This window comes from Procambarus clarkii, chromosome 5 (assembly GCF_040958095.1).
Source record: "Procambarus clarkii isolate CNS0578487 chromosome 5, FALCON_Pclarkii_2.0, whole genome shotgun sequence".
NCBI classification, from domain to species: Eukaryota; Metazoa; Arthropoda; class Malacostraca; order Decapoda; family Cambaridae; genus Procambarus; species Procambarus clarkii.
Window position 1 is genome coordinate 32,664,479 of NC_091154.1, and position 17,322 is coordinate 32,681,800.

Here is a 17,322-nt window from a genome sequence, read left to right on the forward strand (position 1 = left end):
AATCAAATCGACCTCACTACGACCGCATCGAGCTACAAGTCAATATATTCATTAAAGCACCGAAATTCTGAAACTATGGTCGATAGCGTAAAAAATGCAGTGCATTAAATGTGAGGACAGACAGAATCAGTACTGGACCAGCATGGGGACTACATTTTCATACCATAAATTACCACTTTTCCATTGATTTTTTCCACCTAACTGGAAAACCTGAGTCGAGTTTCCCACCTGAGTGGGAAACTCCACGTAAACTCCACGTAAACGTAAAGGCAGAGTTGTGGTGTGGTGGCGGCAGACATGGGCAGAAAGACTGCAGTCCTGCACCAGGAGGCCTCTCTTATAAACTTTTTTACTTTACTGGGAAGGAAGTTGTAACATCTCAAAGTCTGTATATTTTATTAATGTTAAAGGGGTTTCTTAAATCCTCACTGGCTTCTGGACGAGCATGGGCCATGGGCTTGCGCAGGAGCCCGGGAGGCACAACACATGACCCCCAAGCCCACAGAATAGATCAAAAGAACAATTTGGTAGATATGTACAGAAAAAAAAAATTGTAATTTGAGATAGAGCGGGAATGTTTAGAAGGGAGTAAAGGGTAACTATCAGTGGAGAATATAATGAAAGCATCCAGCAGTACAGGGGGGAACCAAATACAGTGAAACAAGAGAGAGATAGTGATAAAGGTAAAGAAATATCAAGAAATTATCTCAAAATCCAGATGATAGTAACTACTACAACACTTCCTAATCCCCTCCATCCTCCAGCGGTGAGCCCATCCCGAGGGTGGAGTACCGGCCAGAGGAGATAGCGACCTGGGGGGAAGTGTTCAGGGCGCTGGAGAGACTCATCCCCACCCACGCCTGCCGTCAGTACCGCGAAGTGTGGGAGACGCTGAAGAAGGAGTCTGGCTACTCTCCCGACACCATTCCCCAGCTCGAAGATGTTTCTAAGTTTATGAAACGTGAGTAGTGAGATGGCGGCCTTTCCTCTCAGCCTTGCTGTGCAGTTTACACTAATCCCAATTATTATATTATTAATCGTAAATATGTATTTTCCACTGAACGTTCTATGACTGAAATTGTCATTCATGAAGACAATTACAGCAATATATATATATATATATATATATATATATATATATATATATATATATATATATATATATATATATATATATGGCTCAATATATATATATATGGCTCAACTTTTTTACACCAGTAAAAACAGAAACATAGAATTCCACGAATCACGTACATGTCAGATAATTACCCCTTACCCGTCAATTTGTTTTACTTTATATTTTATATTTGCTACCAAAGTCAACTTATCTTTACTCAACTAATACATCCAAGCTTCAGCGCCCTTCTGTCAGCTGACCTCACCCTTCTGTCAGCTGACCTCACCCTTCTGTCAGCTGACCTCACCCTTCTGTCAGCTGACCTCACCCTTCTGTCAGATGACCTCACCCTTCTGTCAGCTGACCTCACCCTTCTGTCAGATGACCTCACCCTTCTGTCAGCTGACCTCACCCTTCTGTCAGCTGACCTCACCCTTCTGTCAGCTGACCTCACCCTTCTGTCAGCTGACCTCACCCTTCTGTCAGTTGACCTCACCCTTCTGTCAGCTGACCTCACCCTTCTGTCAGCTGACCTCACCCTTCTGTCAGTTGACCTCACCCTTCTGTCAGCTGACCTCACCCTTCTGTCAGCTGACCTCACCCTTCTGTCAGCTGACCTCACCCTTCTGTCAGTTGACCTCGCCCCTCTGTTAGCTGACCTCGCCCCTCTATCGGCTGACCTCGCCCCTCTGTTAGCTGACCTCACCCCTGTATCACATACCGACGCAAGTGATGTTGATCCTCTGCTCTACCACTGTAGGACGAACGGGGTTTACCCTTCGGCCGGCTGCCGGGCTGTTGACTGCGAGAGACTTCCTGGCCTCTCTGGCCTTCAGGGTGTTCCAGTGCACCCAGTACATCCGTCACCACTCCTCCCCTCACCACTCCCCTGAGCCGTAAGTACTGTCCATCGTCTTGAGTTCAGACTCCAGAGTCTGGAGTCCGGATTGCGGTGCTCAGACCCTGGACTCTGGGCATCGCAATCAGTCCTCAACACTATACCTTTATCCTTGAATACTGATTGAACCATTAACACTGCCAGAGCCCTCAACAGTCCCTGTGATGGGGATCTAGCACCGTGACAGGGTTCTAGTCCTGTAATAGTACCCTATTCCTGTGACAGTTCTCTTCCCCACTGCCGGCAGGGATGCCATCCACGAGCTGCTAGGACATGCTCCCCTCCTGGCCGACCCAACCTTCGCCCAGTTCTCCCAGGAACTGGGTCTCGCTTCCCTAGGAGCCTCCGACCAGGAGATCGAGAAGTTTGCCACGGTGAGATGTGCTCTGTTTACTATTCTCTCTCTTCTGACCACATGTCATGAGCACATGTACTTGGCGCTTTTCAGGATGACTGGTTAGTGCTTGTGGACTGTCATAGGGACGTCAAGGGTCTGTGTCCATGCCTTCCCTTAATATAAAATTTCAACTTCGTTAAATACTAGACTCCTTCCTCACTAAGAGCCTTTCATCATATTTTCCACACGATGAAGACAGTTTAGAGTGAAGATGGTGAAGGTCATAAAGACAGTGTATAGTGAAAATGGTTACAGGGATGAAGTGCGTAGTTACAGTGATAACGACAGTGATGAAGTATGTAGTGAAGATAGTTACAGTGATAAGGACAGTGATGTGTAGTAAAAGTGGTTGTGGTGATGATGGTCGAGTAGTGTTGATGGTTACAGTGATAATAGAAGTATAGTGTAGATGCTTACAGTGACCATTATAGTATGTAGAGTAGATAGTGTAAGCTATAGTGATGATGGTCCTATGTAGTGAAGATGATTACAGTAATTTTGACAGTGTGTAGTGAAGATTGTTACAATGATGAGGGTCGTGTGCAGTGAGAATAGTTCCAGCGATGAAAGACATGTGTAGATAGTTTCAGTGATGAAGGCCATGTGTAGTATAGGTGTGTGGTCTCCGTCATCCAGCAACACTGGATACCCAAGTTAGTATGACGATATCATATATTTCCATATATGTTTTGTTGTCTTTTCTTTTCTTTTCGTCAAAACAAGTCACAAGACTGCGATTCTTGTGCTGACTGTGTACGCTGTTCTCCAGATGTACTGGTTCACAGTGGAGTTCGGGCTGTGCCGTGAAGGCCCAGAGATTCGGGCCTGGGGTGCAGGGCTGATGAGCAGCTTCGGGGAACTGGAACACTCCCTTTCAGAAAAGCCCACTAAGATGAGCTTCGACCCAGCCATCACCGCTGTCCAGACGTATCAGGATCAGGACTACCAGGATCTCTACTTCGTCGCCGACAGCATCGAGGACGCTCAGGAGAAGTTCAGGTGAAGAATGAAGGGAAGAGATAAATTAGTTAGGGATAAGGATATACAAACTATATATAGAGACAGATACACTTGTGGAAGAAAGGGACTGAAATAGTTTCAGTTGGGGAGGAATAAATTAAGTTCAGTCAAACGATTTCAAGCATTTCCTCTTAATTTCTGACTGTGAGGAAGGTGGCCAAAATTAAAGTGGAAACCTAAAGCGATGCTAAAGCTTTACAAAACGATCTACGTGAAACCTATAAATGGTTAGCGGGCAGACACATGCTTTTCAATGTTGAATATGCAAGACCTTAGATGGAGGGCATAACAATAAACATTATAATCGCATCAACACACTCCTGTAGCAGATTGAAAAAGAAAGACCAGATTATAATCCAGTCTCTGAAAATTTCTCAAGAACTTAAGAAACTTTTAATGTGTTTATTAATGTGTCTGTAAATATTACAATATTCATTGTAATACCCCTTGCCTAGTCATTATAATATTCGTACTGATATCTCTTACCTAATCATACATTAATTGTGATATTCCCTGCCTAAGAATTACAGTATGTACTGTATACTACTGTACTTTTGTATCATTATTGATTAAATATTCACTAATCAGTAATTTATCTTTGTCAAATCATAATCAACTGTTATTCGTAAATGTTTGTGTGTTCCAAAAGAGAATATCTTCATGTTTTAGCTAGTAAGACTATTCACTCCAGTTCCTCGAATGCATATCTTCGGCATGCCAAACATTAATTCTGTTTCTTGCCGCTGACAAACTCCATGCTAGAGACCTCTCAACATTAACTCTTATTGTCTCTCCAACAGGCGATGGACCTTCCAGACCATGAGTCGGCCCTACGAGGTACGCTACGAGCCCTATAGCCAGACAGTACAGACTCTGGACTCTGTGAACAAGTTGGAAGCTCTCGGTGTTGCTCTTCACTCAGATGTCACCCGACTCAACATTGCTATTCACAAGATGAAGTTCTAATTGGCAAGAGAGAAAGGTAGAGAGTGGTGGTTATGGTTGAGAGCTCTGAAGCGTGACTATTAAAAACTGGTAGTTTGATGGATTCAAGTGTTCGAGGAAAGAATATGGTATATGAAAACAATTATTATACACAAGTAGTTGATGAAGGTTGGCAATGGTAGGTGAATGGTAGAGGTATATAAATTGTTGAGTGATACAGGTGGTGCTGGAGGTAGGGTAATGGTTCTGAAAACAGAAGTCAGTATTGCATAAATGTAATATTGCAATGTGAATCATGCTTTATATCATTGTAAACTGCATTACACTGGCAGTATTTTCAAATGTATTAATATATGAGTTTCCATTCCTCAGTTAAAAATCTGCATGCTAATGTTTGCTACTCGTTGTTAGAGTTGACTGGCTTTACAATACTTGACCATCATCCTGTAGGTTAATGACAATAACTACACTCACTCATACAGTATACTCTAGCATCTTACATCTGGCCAGACATGACATTATTAAACACAACATAGTAAGTGTTGGATAACTCTGAAGCCGAGCACCATCACTGTACTCGCCTAGTTATGCCTGCGGGGGTTGAGCTCTGGCTCTTTGGTAGCCAGCACATTAACTGTGTGTTAGTGCTGCCGATACTAACCGCCACCCAACATTAACAACCATTAAAAATCAACACTGTCACACTACACGTCTAGGGTCATTGTTTACCACCAAAATAGTCACAAATAATTTATACAACACTTAACAAGCATGACCAGCAGAATGATGAACATTATAACACTATTTTTGACCCCTTGAGCAGTCTTCAGGACACAGTAATGCTCTTCAGTGGTAAAGATTAACAGGTACCTCATAAGACATGCAGTGACTAGCATTATGTAGTGTAAACATGGCCTGTGCAGTCTTCAGGACAAGCTCTATCGTATTTAAATCGGGAAACACTACCAGAGATATTAACCCAAACACCATAGCACCACTCTCAGCCAGCTGTATGGTTGTAACCTCCTCGCTCACTTGCACACTTATATACCACTATTGATCAGTACTACTGTAATTTTCACACAAATATACCACAACTGATAAGTTCTACTGTAGTTTCCACACTGATATACTGTACCACTATTGATCAGCTCTACTGTAGTTCCCACACTGAAATACAATACCACTATTGATCAGTTCCTGACCTCATCATATGTGACCCCCCTGACCTCTTTGATATTAGGATGAGTAAATAGCTACAATAATAATTATAATAATTATGATATATGCAAAGTATTAATAATAATTAATTATATAAATAAATCTAATACAGACACTGTATTCTTAAGAATAAGAATACTGATCTGTAAAGTAATTGACCTGTGAACTTCACTGAAAGAACAGATAGAAAATATTAAAAAAAAAGAAAAAACTGAAAGAACATGTATTATATTTATCTGAACAACAGGTCAATAAACAGAACATAAATAAATTTAAATTGCTTTGACATGGTATTCTATTCATTGTAACTAGGAAAACGTGTCCTTTGTATAATATTTATACACGTATATGAATACATATCTGCAACTGCACCAGAAGTGGTACCCCTATATAAATATATATGTACAGTATATATATATGCAGTATTTATATAGGGGGTACCACCTCTGGTGCAGTTGTGGGGACCCATAACATCAGATCGCATGACTTCTGCTCTACCTAGAGGTCATCAGAATTCGTTTTGATTTCCTGCCCATTGGGTTACGCTTTGCCGTAAGGCACCTTCATTCAACTGCCCAGATAGTTGCAACGCCTGGTGCCTATATTCCACGGGGTCACGAAGGCATTGATAGATTTTCTAGCGTATTATTAAATACGCTATTATTAATGAGTGGGAGTCCGTGGTTAATTATTGTTAGCGTATTATTCTAGATGTATTATTAAATATGAAAGTACTTAAGGAAACTCCTGTCTTAAGCCTTCCTTTGTGGTCTGACATTGTCCCATTGTTCACGTGTTAATTTCTTTGTGATTTACATACACGATACACTAGAATTTGAATTAACATAATAACTATATTATATAAAGTGGTGATATTAAGAAATTATATATTTATGTAGTTGTACAGTATTTTTAGATACTAAAGTACTAGGTGAGTTAGCATATATAAGAAGGAAGCCTATATACTGTATATCTAAACAATGTTATACATTCAAATACCTTTTAATTCTTCCTTTCATAAAAGCAACAATTAAGTGTGTAATCCAGCAAGCTGTGTCAGAGATAATATGTCAGTGTGATCACCACAGACCTGGTAGTACTGTACTGACTCTGGAAGCCTCTCACATTTAATTTTGCCCAAAACTCTTTACATATTAGTGGCTTCATTTGTGTGTATAACTTCTATCCCTACAATTATCCCTTACTCTTATGTTACTTGTGTGCACAGTCTTTGAAATAAAATTATGAATATGAATAATGTGTTTGGGACGTTGAGTTGTTATGGGGTACGTTCCTATGTCTCAATATGTTTTTTTGCTACATGATGTATGGCAATATGACTATTAATTGGAAAGTGTTCTCAGACAGTATACAGTATGGTAGACTACAGTAAACTGCATCACAAGGGGTTTTGTAATTAATGAATGTTATTTTAAAAGTAATGAAATGGTAAATTAGCATTTTGACATGATAATTAATAGTGTATGTTTGTTATGTTTTCACTGAATATGCAAATCTATTAATCATGTGTCAACTGAGGGCATGAATACTCTAGTCATGTGCAGAGTATAAAGGATATGAATACTTTAGCAGATAGTTTACTTAGTCATGTCTCCTGTGTAAACAGCCAAACGTGTATCAATGTCTAGTCAAACACTATTAGATATTTAAGATTTGTTTGTTTAGTATTGTACAATATATAATAATGTTAAGAGGCCTTCCCTGGGTGATAGTTTATTCCCAAGTTGAGTTATGTATAGTGTACCGACGGTGCTGGGGGAGGTTGAGATGCTTCGCTTAATAATACTGTGTATCAAGTCTTTACATCAAGCTGTCATATCCTAATGTGAACAACATTAATCACTAGAGAACTATAACTCTGACAGGTGTGGAACAGCTGTGTGTAAGCAAGTATATGAAGCAGCTGTGTATAAACAAGAGTGAAGCAACTGTGTATTAGCAAGTGTGTGAAGCAGCTATGTTGTGTGGTATGAGATTACTAATAACTAGTCATTATGACCAATATGTCGACACATTTCATCAATAACAAATACTGGAAGACTGTATACTTGTGTTTCATTCTCCTTTTTGTTCTGATCATCTAGTATGCTGTCTTTTATATTAAAATTATATGCAAAGCTTTTGAAGTCTTTATACTGTACAAACATTATTACAGACATTACATATATGGTATATATATATATATAGTCTCTAAAGCTACAAATAATTATATTGTTTGTCAGATTTGACATTGTCAGCCACTATGACAACTTTAAAATGTACCTTTGTAGATGCTGCTACAAAGGGTGTTCAAGTGATTGTCTCGATTAATTGTGTGAAGGTGATGCATTTTGATGCCTCTTCATCTGTTCCTGTTTCGGCTACCTCCCCACATTTGTTTACCAGTGGGAACAAATAGTTCCAACTCCACCTCCTGCAGAATTACCCATTATTTTCTTTCACCCACAGTTTCATTTCTAGATCCGAGCCCTTTGACACTTAATGACACAGACAACAGTGGCGAAAGTATTGAAAACCTGCATGGGCCACATCATGTACCATCTAGCCCAATTCCTGTTCTCTTTTACCTTGTCTAATAAGAGTTAGGGCACACTGTAGTGATGCCCTCTATCCCTGCAGTGTGATTCTTGTAAGAAGGCCCAACAACTTTCAGAAAATGAGTCGGTGTATCTTCATGCAGGCGATGAGTCACAATAACATGGCTGAAGTATGTTGACCAGACCACACACTAGAAAGTGAAGGGAGTGAAGTGAAAGTGAAGGGACGACAATGTTTCAGTCCGTCCTGGACCATCCTCAAGTCGATGACTTGAGAATGGTGTATCTTCGGTTTATCTTCACCTCTTAAGATGGTGACAACATTGTTAGTGCCTCACCTTTTCTGCTTTGGTGTGTACATGCTTATTGTGACAGTTGGTCTTGTGTTTGTTCAGCCCTTGTCTTACAGTGTGAGAAACTAAATACTGTATCAATTTCTTGTCAAATAGAATGTAAAGAGTAACAGTATGCCAAACAAACCCAACTCCAATCACAGTGAAAAGCTCTGTACCCCAAGGCACTGTCCTGACACCATTCCCCTTTCTCATTCTCATATGGTAGTACAGTGGCTATGTTCTCGACTCACAATTGAGGATGCCAGATTCGATCCCCAGGCAGGATAGAAATGGTTGGGTATATTTCCTTTCACCTGATGCCTCTGTTTACCTAGCAGTAAATAGGTACCTGAGAGTTAAGCAACTGTTTTGAGGTTGCATCCTGGTGAAGGTCAGTAGTCTGACATGGGGGAACCTCAATACAAGCCTAAAGTATATACAGAGGTTTCCTATCTCCTACAAAATGAATTCAAATTACATCAGATGTAGCCAAAAGAAAAATTACTGTCCCATTCATCCTTTTCAGACAATAACTATCAGCATAAAAATTACCTCCATAGAAGACACCAAATAGATATCAATAAAGTCTTCAACTGGGCAATACAAAATTTTGATTTTTAAGTGATAAATTCCACATACTGTACAGTACCTAGATATGGTAATTATTAAGAATTTTATTCAGATAAATTTCAAAATTTTTGTATAATTTAGTAGGGAAGAAACAATATTTCATATGAACATTGTAATAGTATATACTTTATTTAATAGGTATAGATACACAAAACAATTTAACCTCATCCTCACTGAATGTTTAATACAATAACAATAAGTATTTCATAAAATAACTTAGATGCCACTGATTAGCTTGTAGCTTGAGCCATACAGAGTGTACTGATCGCTCCCAACCTAATGAATGTACAATGTATGTCAGTCCCACAACTTCAAATTCAAATAACATACAAGTAATTCAAATAAAAACAAAATGAGGTTTTATATAATCCACTTGGGAGATTCTCTTAAACTGATAAATTGAATGAACTTTTCAGTTACTACTAATTAACAACACACTGAGTTTAAGCCAGAAATAAGTTAGTTTTTTTTATTTTAACAGCTGTACTGTATATCACTGGTAACTTTAAAATTCCCTTCATCCCTGACTAGAGTAATAGCCATTGAAATCCAGTCTGTTGAGGAGATCTTGCTGGCAGGAATCTATTCGAATTCGTTGTCCAACCTTTACCAGCACTGAAGGAACACAGATAAAAATTAAGATTATATTATAATATACGGATGATATAATAAAATATAATGACACTGAAGGAGAGAAGTGTTCAAAATATGGTAAGAGTACATAAGTAATGCTTTATATACAGAATTATTCATAAGAAATACCTTAAAGCATACCATGGATTATTTTGCAAAATTAAATCACTGAAATTGCTTGATTGTATAGCATACCACCTAATTTAACAGATTTCTGCTGGAATGTATTTGATAGCTTACTGATATTTGCTAGTAATAATGTTTCAAAAAATATTCTTAGCTGAACCTAATAATATGTTGCAACTAAATAATTACTGTATTTTGTATAGCATATTGAAACATAATACAAGACTATGTTTTCTTATTGTTATAATTCAAAAAAAGTTCCTCTTCTATTAAAAAATATTTCACCAAATTTTAAATTTTGTGAAAAGATCACAATACAATTGTGTTTTGGGACTGTAATGTGCACATTATCTTGAAGAAACTTCCTGCCCTGTTGTGACTCAAGAGAGCATGAAAACATTCAGGCATGCAGAAAGTGTGTTTGGATGCTGTATAAATAGGCCATTTATATGGGCAGAAAAGGGATATTACTGAGATAAGTCGAATCCTCAAAGTTTTCTTATTTTATGAGAGACCGTCGGAAGTGAAAGACCCAGTGTGACGTAAGTCTAGCACATGGCTAATAGTATTTTATGGCAAGTTAAAGCACAACACAGTGTGTCATGAGGGATTACCAGAGCACCTCACATTTTTTGTCTGAATAACAAGCAGGCAGATAGTTCTGGTCTGGACCTTGACAAGGAGAGATGACAAAAGTAATTTACAAGAGTGTCATGGGTGGAAACTTTTAAGAAAGGAATCATGAATAGAATCGTGAACTATGGCAGACATGGGAAATATACGGGGAGGCACAGGCTAGACATGAAGCATTATTACAGGTGTGGATGGCAGTACTGTCATTCTGCCAGACATTATCTCAGCTGTGTTAGTCGCTCAAACCAGTGTCAGATATAGATGCAAAGGTAGCAGAATGTTTTAATGAGGTGTTAAATGAGCAGCAAGTAGGTGATGTTTGACCTAATCCATATGGAGATTGACATTTTTGAGAGCCAAGCAGGAATCAATAGCCCAATTAGAAGCCAATATTAGGACCTTTTTTCTTAGCTTGAGAAAGAGACAAGTGTGGGGGGTATGGTCAGATAGATCAAAGATTGTTTTACCTAACTAAAACCTTTAGGAAGAAGGTTAGATCTTGCTTAACTCGGATGGGATGAGGGAGAAAGATAGCTAAAAGGAATTTAAGAATAAACTCGTAGATCACTGACTTGCAACACAACCAAGCAGAATTAAAGTCACAGTTCTCAGCTCTTAAACATGAACCAGGAAAGTAAAGGCATTTGCAACAATTTTCTTTTCCAGTGCATTACCAAAGGTCTTTGCCTTGCACTGCAAGGATGTCAAGACATTCAAAGATATGCAGTGAAGGCTCCAGTGTTTTGGCAGTAAATAGCTTAGTACATAAGCTATCAGAGGATGACAGTTGTAAAGAACTGCCACCTTAGGTGGTACTTCTTTAAAAATGAAGTGCCACTTAGGTGGCAAAATAAAGCTATAAATTACTCATAATAAAACACATTACAATAAAGAGCAATGAAGGCCAGAAAGTAATTAGCTAATGCCAGAAAACATAATCACTGTTTCTTCAAAACCTCATATTTGGTCTTCAAACATGCAATGAAGCATGATCACCAAGCACAAAGAAAATATACAAACTAGCATAAGTAATAAGGACAAAGCTGAGTTATCAAACTGTCAAATGGAAACGTGTGGCACCAGTTAACAAATCCAGTTAACCAAGTCCAAACTGTACATCTAAAGATCCTTATGGTGTGGGCACGCATAATTAATTACAAGTAGATACAATGTGACAAATGTAAATGACTGTATACATGTCAGCTAGTGGAAATATTTCTTTTAAGTTTATTTGCCCCCAATATAAATGTACCAGAAAGATTTCTTTGGTACATTTGTACCAAAAAAATTTCTGCTTCAGTAGATCATGTATGGGTAGTGTAAGCCTGGCGAGGTGTTGAGGAGGATGTTTGTATCACTTGGTTAGTCAGATTAAGCACATTTGGGTCTGTAAAGTGACTGGATGGGTGACAATATGCATATAATCTGGCCTTTCGCTAGGGGAACCTTAAACAAGCCAGTTAAGTGCTTTCTGTCTCCAAAAGGTCATATCCATACCTATAGTGAAAATGACCAGAGTTTGATATTCAAAAATTGTATGCATCTGGTGTACCAGAACCCCTACCCTCATCCAGTTGTCTCGGAAACAAGGATGTTGGGCTGACATGAAACAGCTTCTGGAGCCAAAGCTGAAACATCTAGCTAATCAGGTAAAAGGACGCATCTGTTGGTTGCAAACCCATCAAACATGACCTACCATGAAGGCAAAACTTATGTTCCTGGGATTGCCATCACCATTTATTTAAAGGTAGAGCAGAGGATAGGCCCTGTCAGAGGTTATGTGCTCTGACCAGGAAAGTAAGTGAAGGTGTGGGCTAACTGGGACCCCAAATAACCTAGGCTATGGGACCCCAAATGACCTAGGCTATCACCTGGTAGTAATCAGGTGCATTACAGAAAGGGTGTTTACACGCATCAACAATAGATGAAATTGTTTATGTAATAATCTAAGATGAGATCTGATAAAGACCTTTTGTGCCCTTTGTAATGTTTTTTGCTCTACCGCTCACAGGATGAGTATGGGGTGCACAATAAACTAGCCGCCTGAGGCGGCAACAAATAAAAAAAATCAACAATATTATGTCTCGTTACTTTCATGTACCTAATTTTCTTCTAAAAGTTACTTGTTTTGTGCGCTTATGCTTCTCTCGGTCTTGGTTGAATTTACCTGAGGGCCACTATCACCCAAGTGGCCTCAATTGAAACAGGAAGCCAGCAGCTTGTCAAAGTCTCTTCATTGTTTTTAAGACTTTTGGGATGGACGGTAGAGCGACGGTCTTGCGTCATGCAGGTCGGCATTCAATCCCCCAACAGTCCAAGTGGTTGGGCATCATTCCTTCCCCCCGTCCCATCCCTCATCCTTATCCTGATCTCCCTTCCAAGTGCTATATAGTCATAATGGCTTGGCGCTTTCCCCTGACAATTCCCTTCCCTTCTATCTGGATCATGAACTGACAATGTCATGGAATCTGATAGGAATGGTTTAAAAAAGATCCCTTCCATACTGGTGCAAATCATGGCAGTTACAGAATTTTGACCTTCTCTGGCTATGCATAATCCTGTCCACAGAACCAGAAAGATCTTGCTTTAGGTAGCAACTAAGTGGAAAAGCTCAAAACACAAATGCAATTATAAAAATAATTAAAGCAAAATATGAACAATGTAGCAAGTTTAATATTTATTAATATACATAACCTACACTGTTGCCATTTTATTAGTAATTTTGGAAGCTTATTTCATTATACATACAAAGAACTCCAGTGTAGAGTGAGTGTGGGCTAAGTGTAAAAATACAAGACCAAGGCCTGGAGGACTTTTAAAACAACACTTTGAACTTCTTTAAAGGAAATAAATGAGGCATTTTATAAAGTATGACTACACTACAGTTTCAGCTACTGTACTATAATGCAAGACTAATGTAACTGTAGAATAAACAATCGGTAAACAGATGAGCCATTTTATGTTTATATTTCTAAAGTTATTATTATGAGATTAGTAAGAGGCCAACAAAATATTTGAAGAACAAACAATATACATGCACCACAACATTTATATGCAAGCTATAGTTGGGAGCTGTGTGTTAGTTACATCTATTATTCACTTGCTACAGTACACCTCATTCACTACACACGGACCTCATCCACTACGTGAGTACACCATAACAAAAAGAAGAGGCAGTAGCTTGTGGCAGATGTAATCATAGTTAAAATTATTTCTAAGAGACCCCATGATTTTTTGTTGCCTTTGAAACCACTACTGTTAGGTAGACACAGGGGGTGCCCTTATTCACAGTGGGGAGGGTAACCAGGGGTGCCTTTTCTCAGTATGTTGAAAATGAGGTGCTCTTATACTTGTGAGTGCAAAGTGGAAGGCCTTTCTCACATATCTGGTTCTTGTGCCTCACTCATTTTCAAGCAAAGCTTCGCAATTTGCTACTATTTTTCCATTTGTTGCCTTGTATTTACAGCATTTATCTATTTCTACTTTTTCATCTATATAAACATTTCAAACCTGAACAAAAATCCTTAATCAAGCAAAATTATGTTATCTTCTAATTTTCTATGAAGGCAAGGACTTAACAGGGAGCTGTCCCATTTTGAAGGAAATTGGATTTTCACTATCTTAAATGTCTTTTCCCTGCACAGTATTGGGCAAGATCTTTGCCATCATGGAAAGAAGTAACCGTGCTTACCTATTAGTGACTACAGGGCATGATGGGTTTAAATCTAGCTCTTTATGCCTCACCTCCCAGCTGTTTATACAAGACACACTAATTACCTCCCTCAACATTAACATTTTCATCATATTTCTTTTTAAGGTTATGGATGGAATTGGCATCAACAACCTCTTCTTTCATTGCACTTCACTTATCAACCACCATTACAGGAAACCAGAACTTCCTTATACTGTACAGCACCTCTTTGACTCGAATGCAAATCCAGCTACTGTATTTGCAATTACTTTATAATAAAATACAGGTCTCTTATTGCCCTTACCCATATTCATTACTTAACACTTATTTTGATTCAATTCCAGCAGACATTTACCTGCTCACTCCTGAAGTTTGTCAAGATCTGTTTGTCAAGATTTGTAGGGTCCCAGTAGTACAGTTGGGTTCGTTCTCGACACACAATCAAGAATTCCGGATTCGAATCCCAGGCGGGACAGAAATGGTTGGGCACATTTCCTTTCACCTAGCAGTGAGCAGGTACTCAGGAGTTAGACAGCTTGTTGTGGGATTGCATCTTGTGGGGTCAGTAATTTGGCCTTTCGGGGGACCTCTATGAAAGCCAAAACATGTATGAATACACTCTGGCTTCCTGTTCTCCGACACAATGAATTAAGTATAGATCTTTTTGTAGCACCTTACAGTCCTCTTCAGTTCTTATTCTCCTCATTAACTTTGCATTATCTATAAACATTGACATGTATGAGCTCACTCCCTTTGCTGGGTCATTTACATAAATACAAAAACGACAATGGTCCTAGAACAAAGCCCCATGGAACACCACCTCCCATTCCTCTCAAGCTTGACATATCCTCTCTGACTATGACACCTTTGTTTTCTGTCCATCAAGTACTCTTTTGTACCCAGTCAAGTGCTTTTCCAGTTATCCCTACTTGTTCTTTATCTTGTGTATTAGTCTTTTGTGGAAAACTTTAAAAAAGCGTTTTGGTAGTCCTGAAAGATGCAGTTTACCCATCCTTCCTTCTTTAGTCTTATCTTTGTGACCTCTGACATAGAACTCAATCAAGTTTGTCAAGTATGATTTTCCCTCTTTGAAGCCGGGTTCTGGGTTCGATCCCCAGCGGAGGCGGAGACAAATGGGCAAAATGTTTCTCTCACCCTGATGCCCCTGTTATCTAGCAGTAAATAGGTACCTGGGAGTTAGACAGCTGCTACGGGCTGCTTCCTGGGGGAAGGGGGGAGGGGTGTAACAAAAAAAAAGGCCTGGTCGAGGACCGGGTCATGGGGACGCTAGGCCCCGAAATCATCTCAAGATCACCTCAAGAAGCCATGTTGTGCCTTTTATAAAATTGACTCTCCAAATGTTCTACATTCTTTTTTCTAATAACTTTCTAGAATTTTGCATGGAATACATGTTAATACACTGGTCTACATGAGCCCTCCCATCTTTACTACTCACGTGCACATTTCAGGCTTTTCCACCCCAATATTTTCCTTAAGGTGAGCTCATTGAATACAATTTGACCGCCTGCCTGTCCCCTTTTCTTAATATCTGTATGGCATTTAGTGTTTTCCAGATGTAAAAGAGCTTTGCTGTCTTCCAAATGTAGCACTGTATACCTTTGCTATTGGCAAAACAAAAGTCCCCACAAACTCTTTTAGTAGTCACAGTAATAAGTGGTCAGGTCCTACTCCCCTTGGTGCATTTAGTTCTACTTTGATGCACCTTTCCTTGATCTTCGGTAACCCCATTGTTGCTCATCACTATTTCAATCCATCTTCCATTACTCATATCTGGTCCTCACTCTGGTACAATCTTCAAGATGACCTGGTACTTCTGGCCGAGTTCTGCACAGACTTCTTTGTCATCTTTGTGAAACTATTTTCTCCTTTTAATTTTAGGATAATAACTTGGTTGCTGACAATACAATGCTATCTGTTGGCCACTCAAGGTCAAGCACCACCTGTTGGCCACTCAGGGTCAAGCACCACCTGTTGGCCACTCAGGGTCAAGCACCACCTGTTGGCCACTCAGGGTCAAGCACCACCTGTTGGCCACTCAGGGTCAAGCACCACCTGTTGGCCACTCAGGGTCAAGCACCACCTGTTGGCCACTCAAGGTCGAGAACCACCTGTTGGCCACTCAGGGTCAAGCACTACCTGTTGGCCACTCAGGGTCAAGCACCACCTGTTGGCCACTCAAGGTCGAGAACCACCTGTTGGCCACTCAAGGTCAAGCACCACCTGTTGGCCACTCAGGGTCAAGCACCACCTGTTGGCCACTGAGGGTCAAGCACCACCTGTTGGCCATTCAAGGTCGAGAACCACCTGTTGGCCACTCAGGGTCAAGCACTACCTGTTGGCCACTCAGGGTCAAGCACCACCTGTTGGCCACTCAAGGTCGAGCACCACCTGTTGACCACTCAAGGTCGAGCACCACCTATTGGCCATGCAAGGTCGAGCACCACCTGTTGGCTACACTCGGTGCAGAGCCATCTGTTTACTAATTATTAAATCTGAGATCAGAATTTATAAGCAATTGATCCTAGCGCTTCTTCAAAATTTAAAAATTTTAAAATAGGTAATATTTCTGGGATAGATTTTATTGTATCAACAGCTCCCTCAAAGCTGGGTAAATTCCCAAAGAAAGTAAGGCATTGGCAATTATATTTATTCAGGCATGACTATAGTAGCTACTATATCATCAGGTTGCCACTGCATGTGTCCAAAGTTATAAAGCAAGCTACCCAGCAGATCTCATCCAAACCTTGCATTTGTAACAGGTTTACTACAATTTCAAGTTGATTTATGCAGTCTATAAAGCACCATTATTCATAACTTCTGACAATCAGCCACACAAAAATGAATTCTTGACTCTTATACTTACAATATATATGCAGTATAAAATTTATTATTATTAGTTTTAAAAGGAATGGATTAAACTTATCCATATACATGTACTGAACTAGTTTATTACTTGCTTTAATTAATAATATTTACAAGTAAAAATTCTAGAAATATATAACACTTTTACAGGTGTATGCAAATTTCAAGAATTCCGTGAACCTCATATTCAAAATGCACGATTGCAGTCACTGAGCGCAAGCAAACACATAAGGTT

General features: G+C 39.4%; 2 protein-coding genes across 9 annotated transcripts in view; one reads left to right on the forward strand and one right to left on the reverse strand.

Moving 5' to 3' along the window:
* Positions 1-7,664, forward strand: part of ple (tyrosine hydroxylase ple) — a 70,539-nt gene extending 62,875 nt beyond the window's left edge. Inside the window, exons 6-10 of the mRNA XM_045748591.2 lie at positions 765-961; positions 1,878-2,013; positions 2,263-2,389; positions 3,182-3,411; positions 4,233-7,664. Coding sequence (XP_045604547.1) covers positions 765-961; positions 1,878-2,013; positions 2,263-2,389; positions 3,182-3,411; positions 4,233-4,398 — 856 coding nt within the window. The 3' untranslated portion in view covers positions 4,399-7,664. The remainder of the gene's footprint in view (positions 1-764; positions 962-1,877; positions 2,014-2,262; positions 2,390-3,181; positions 3,412-4,232) is intronic.
* Positions 7,665-9,227: 1,563 nt separating this feature from the next.
* The window catches only part of LOC123762227 (gamma-tubulin complex component 6), a 117,305-nt gene continuing 109,210 nt past the window's right edge, over positions 9,228-17,322 (reverse strand). For 5 of the 8 annotated variants that reach the window (XM_045748601.2, XM_045748620.2, XM_045748610.2 and 2 more), the window contains exon 26: positions 9,502-9,736. In XM_045748601.2, coding sequence (XP_045604557.2) covers positions 9,639-9,736 — 98 coding nt within the window. In that variant the 3' untranslated portion in view covers positions 9,502-9,638. Of the gene's footprint in view, positions 9,737-17,322 lie in introns of all 8 variants that reach the window. The other 3 variants (XM_045748637.2, XM_069300748.1, XM_045748627.2) reach the window with 2 other exon arrangements.